Source organism: Orycteropus afer, unplaced genomic scaffold (genome assembly GCF_000298275.1).
Source record: "Orycteropus afer afer isolate SDZICR_OR568_19922 unplaced genomic scaffold, OryAfe1.0 scaffold00099, whole genome shotgun sequence".
In the NCBI taxonomy this organism is placed as follows: domain Eukaryota; kingdom Metazoa; phylum Chordata; class Mammalia; order Tubulidentata; family Orycteropodidae; genus Orycteropus; species Orycteropus afer.
Genome location: NW_006921686.1, coordinates 1,367,471 through 1,372,290, shown reverse-complemented (window position 1 = coordinate 1,372,290; position 4,820 = coordinate 1,367,471). Strand labels below are relative to the sequence as shown.

General features: G+C 58.2%; 2 protein-coding genes across 2 annotated transcripts in view; one reads left to right on the top strand and one right to left on the bottom strand.

The window, feature by feature from the left end:
* LIG1 (DNA ligase 1) overlaps window positions 1–3,214 on the bottom strand; it is a 79,096-nt gene extending 75,882 nt beyond the window's left edge. The window contains 4 exon segments of the mRNA XM_042781232.1: window positions 2,144–2,348; window positions 2,543–2,824; window positions 2,954–3,096; window positions 3,182–3,214. Coding sequence (XP_042637166.1) covers window positions 2,144–2,348; window positions 2,543–2,824; window positions 2,954–3,096; window positions 3,182–3,214 — 663 coding nt within the window.
* A 295-nt stretch (window positions 3,215–3,509) lies between these two features.
* Window positions 3,510–4,820, top strand: part of ZSWIM9 (zinc finger SWIM-type containing 9) — a 19,556-nt gene continuing 18,245 nt past the window's right edge. The window contains exon 1 of the mRNA XM_007943026.2: window positions 3,510–3,784. Within this exon, the coding sequence (XP_007941217.1) occupies window positions 3,510–3,784 (275 nt within the window). The remainder of the gene's footprint in view (window positions 3,785–4,820) is intronic.

The following is a 4,820-nucleotide window of genomic DNA, read 5'->3' as shown; positions in this document are numbered from 1 at the left end:
AAATTTTGGTCAATGACATGAGACAACGTATATGTGAACTGCTGTATGAAAAGTGAATTTACTCTGTAAATCTTCACCCAAATCAAAATAAAATTAAAAAAAAAAAGAAAAGAAGTCCAGCCGGAATGCTCCTTGGAAGCAAGAATGGCCAGACTTTGTCTCTTGTACTTTGGTCATGTTGCCAGAAGGGTCCATTCCCTGGAGGAGGACATATCGTGCTCGGTAAAGTGGAGGGTCAACGACAAAGGAGAAAGCCTTCAAAGAGATGGGCTGACACAGTGGCTGCACCGATGGGTTTGAGCTTGGCAGCCACTGTGAGGCTGGCTCGGGACTGGGCGGTGTTTCATTCCCTCGTACACAGGGTCACTATGAGCTGGACCAACTCGGCAGGACCGTCATTTGAACATGGTGCCACCACGGCTGACCACTTGGCTGCTAACTGAAAGGTGGGTGGTTCAAACCCTCCGAGAAGCTCTGTGGAGAAACACCTGGTGATCTGCTTTCGTAAAGATTACAGCCTAGCAAACCCTCTGGGGCGCACTTTTACTCTGTTCTATAAGGTTGCTATTGGAAGGAAGATGGGGCAATCCTACTTCCGTAGTGATACCGCCTCGGAAACCCAAGGAGGGGTCGCTATGAGTCGGTTTTGACTCAAGGGCACATAACAACAACATAAGGTTGCTACGAGTCGGAATTGACTTGACAGTGGTTTAAAAACCACTGAGGATGCACTACGGCTTGTTTATACTAAACCAAAACAAAGCCATCGCCGTGGAGTCAACCGTGACTCACAGGGACACTCCGTATGAGAGGAGCACTGGCTGATTTTCAGAAGTCCACCAGACCCTTCTTCCTGGTCCATCTTAGACTGGAAGCTCCATGACACCTGTTCAGCATGACAGCAACATGCAAACCTTCCAACAGGCACGAGGTGCACTGGCCGGGATCAAACCGGGGTCTCCCGCGTGAAAGGTGAGAATTCTACCTCTAAACCACCACTGCCCCACACTTCCTTCTTAAGTTGCCTAATAAGTCAGAGACGCAAAAGGTCTGAAATACAGATGAGGAGAGATGTCTTTACTCCGTCTGTCTGTCTGCACCACCAATCCCCGCCCCACCCCCGGGTTTCAAACGCCAGGTGCCTTCCCCAAACGCGTCTCAGTTCTCCTGGCCACATGCTCGCCCACTGACCCTTTAAGCTTCCCCCTCTCCTGTTGTTGTTGTTATGTGCCGTCGAGTCGGCCCCGACTCATAGCGACCCCTCCTTGGGTTTCCGAGGCAGTATCACTACGGAAGTAGGATTGCCCAACCTTCCTTCCGAGGAGTGGCTGGTGGGTTTGAACCACCAGCCGTCTGGTTAGCAGGCAAGTGTCTTAGCCACTATGCTACCAGAGCTCCCTCCCCCTCTCCTAAGGATTTTAAAATCCTTCTCTCTTCTCTCCCCCACCCCACTCTGGGCGCTGTCCCTTCTACTGCTCTTTGTCTATCAGCCTCGCTTCCTCAAACCTTTCAATGGCTTCATCCCAGTCTGCGGGGGCCCCATTCTCGCAACTAGCATCGCCTCTTCCTCGCCCTGTCCCGGGCTGGTCCCTTATCAGGCAAACCCAAGACCACACCTCTCCTCTAACCAGTAAGTTCCCTATCCCTTCATAAATCCTTTACCTACATTTGGACTTTACCAATGGCCTCTCCTGGGCCCCAGATCTGTCCAGCTGGGCCCACCCCTTCCAGCTGGCCCCGCCTCTCCCTGCTCGTCCTCAGTTTAGCTGGCCCCGCCCCCACCTTGCCTATTTGCACCTGGTCCCCGCGCACCCGCAACCTTTCCCTTGACCCCCAACCTAGTCCTTGGCCCCACCCCCTCCCTAGTCCTAGACAGCCCCGCCCCTCAAGCCGGCCTGTCCTCAGGCCCTCTCCAGTCCGAGTCTCCGTTCCGAGTCTCCGTTCTCCCGGATCCGTCTCTCTCCCGCGAACGCCGCCCCGCCCCTCCAACTCCCCTCAGCTCCCTCCCTGCTGCCCGCGCTGCCCCGTTTCCCGCACGCCCGCTTGTCTGCAGCCAGCCCGGCCCAGCGAAGCCAGGGGCCGCGAGTGCTCGGCCCACGCGCCATCCCCAGGCCCCCAGCCCCGCGCAGGAGGCCCCACTTGCCTTGTACTGGCCTTGCAAGTCACTGCTCCGGTCCTCTCCGGGCGCGACTGCAGTCCCAAATTCGCGCCACGGAATTCGCGCGCAGACTTCGCGGCTGGGGCGGAGCCGAATCGAGGGGCGGGGCCCGAGAGAGGGCCGCTCCTCCGGAGGCGGATGTCCTTCTAGGAGGAAGCTGGGAGTTGTAGTTCTCCGAGTGGGAGGTGGTCTGGAAAGAGGGAAAACCGGGACAAACCCTCCTGCAGAGCACTCTGGGAAGCGGCCGGGAGCTTGAGGAATGACGGGCGGGGAAAAGAGCGATTCGGGGGCCGAGGGGGAGGGGAAAAGGGGCTGCGCAAGGCATGGCGGGAAGAGAGGCGGGAGAGAGCGCGGGGCATCCCGGGAGCGAGGACCCGGCCGAGCCTCGGCGCGGGGCGTTGTGGGAGGCGGACGCCGCTCCGGGGCGGGTAGGTGAGTGGGGAGGGGCGGGAAGGGTGCACATCTGGGGGAGGGAAGAGACACAGCTGGGTGGGACGGCGAGCCCGGGAAGGGGCCGCTGCGGGCGCGGCGGGGAGGAATGGGGAGGCGGGAGCGGACTGGAAGAGGCTGAACGAAGTTGGGGGGAGACGCATCTGGACGTGGGAGACCAGCTGGGGTGCAGAAGCCCAGCTGGATGAGCGGTCATGTCCGGACGAGAACGCACATCTGGGGAGGATGGCGGCTGTAGCGTGGAGGATGGGGTCCGAGCTGGAGTGTGTGGGGAAGGAGAGGGACCACAGGTGAATATTGATGACACTTCTGGGGAGAATTGGTCACAGTGGATGCGGGACACACCTGTAGGTGAAAGGCCCGTAGCTGGGTGCGCGGCGAACGTCTGGACTTGGGAACCTCCGGAAAGCCGAGGGTACACAGCAGGGGAACCACGCATGCGTGAGGAACGCGAGGCGGGTGGGAGGCACAGCTGGAGATGGGCACAGCTGGATGTGGAGCAAGTGGGGTTCCGGCCAAGTGGAGACACATGGAGGGGGAATCCCCAGATCGCTGAGGGCACGTGGGGATTACCGCCACGTGTAGGAGGCAGGAAGGAAGAACCATGGCGAGGAGGCGGCCTCAGCTGGCAGGTGGAAACGTTTGAAGAGCTGGCCCTGAGGGGGGCGTCATATCTAGGACACAGTTGGGATTTAGAGATCAGGATGACAGGCCCCACTCACCCCAGAGGGTGCAGGGTCACGTGTAGCCAAAGAAGGGAGGGGGGTTCGTTATCCGGCCCCTCAGCCCACCTGGCTAAAGGCCCTGGCACCAAGGGGCAGGCCCAGAATGGAGGGAGTGGGACAGCCCAGGTGGGTGTGGATCTGATATCTCCGTCTCCCCTCAACTCAGGCGCCCCAGGATGGAGCGGCCGGAGCCCCCACCCCGAACGGCGGCGGGGCAGGAGGAGCAGGAGCTGCGCGAGCGAGCCTTCTTCTCCTGGGCCGAATTCAGCCGCTTCTTCGACGCGTGGTGCCAGCAGCGGCTGGCGCTGTTCTTCGTGAAGAGCTCCATGCACCTGGCGCGTTGCCGCTGGGCCAGCGCGCCCCCGCTCTACACGCTCATCGACGTGCTCAAGTACAGCTACGTGCGGCTCGTGTGCAAGGACGTGCGCGCGCCCAGCCGGCCCGCCGTGGGGTGCGTGAGCCAGAGCCGCCGCACGGACGGGAGCGGGGCGGGCAGGCGAGGCTGGGGGTGGCAGAGAGCCCGGCACCCAAAGGCAGGGAGGGGAGAGTGGCCCACCCAGGCAGCTAGATACACATGCAGAGAGGGACGTCACCTTTACTGCTCAGGAGACAGACATACAAGACCAAAAAGAAAGCAAACCCGTTGCCACAGGAGTCAATTCTGACTCATAGCGACCCTGTAGGACAGAGTAGACCTTCCCCATAGGGTTTCCAGACGGCCATGTGTTTCTCTCATGGAGCAGCTGGTGGGTTGGAACCTTGGATCTTTCTCTTAGCAGCCTTAGGCTTAAACTGTGCCACCAGGAATCTTGAAAGACAGGAAACCAAAAACTGAAACCAAACTCACTGCGATGCAGTCGATTCTGATTCATAGCGACCCCCCCCCCATTGGGTTTCCAAGGTGGTAAATCTTTAGGGAAGTGGATTGCCCAGTATTCCTTCAGCCGACCGGCTGGTGGGTTTGAACTGTTAACCTTCTGGTTAGCAATCAGATGTCTTAGGCACTATTCTGGGGGCAAAGCAAAAGCCGAAGTGATTGGCAAAGTGGCACTTGCACGATTATAGAGTCCAATAGAGAGGCAGGGGGAGAGTAACATGGGGACACCCCCCACAAACAGAAAAAATGACACAGAACATTCCAGAAGCAGAACAAGGCAGAGAGGCTGAGGGAGTGCCAGGTTTGCAGACACAGGAGAAGAACAGAGACTGGGATAATAAAAAAAGATCTACCCATCCAGTAAATGCTAGGCCAGCCCTGTGCTGGGTGCTGAGGATTTGAGGGGCAGAGGGAAAGAGAGCGGGAGAAAAACGGTGTGGCAAGACAGTGTTCCTAACTTCCAGAACTTTTAGACTGGATGAAAAGACTGCCATTAAAAGAACAAGCTCACAAATAATTCCCTATAACTGCAATTAAAAATTTCACTGCCATCAAGTCAACTCCAACTCTTAGCAACCCTAGAGGACAGAGTGGAACTGCCCCACAGGGT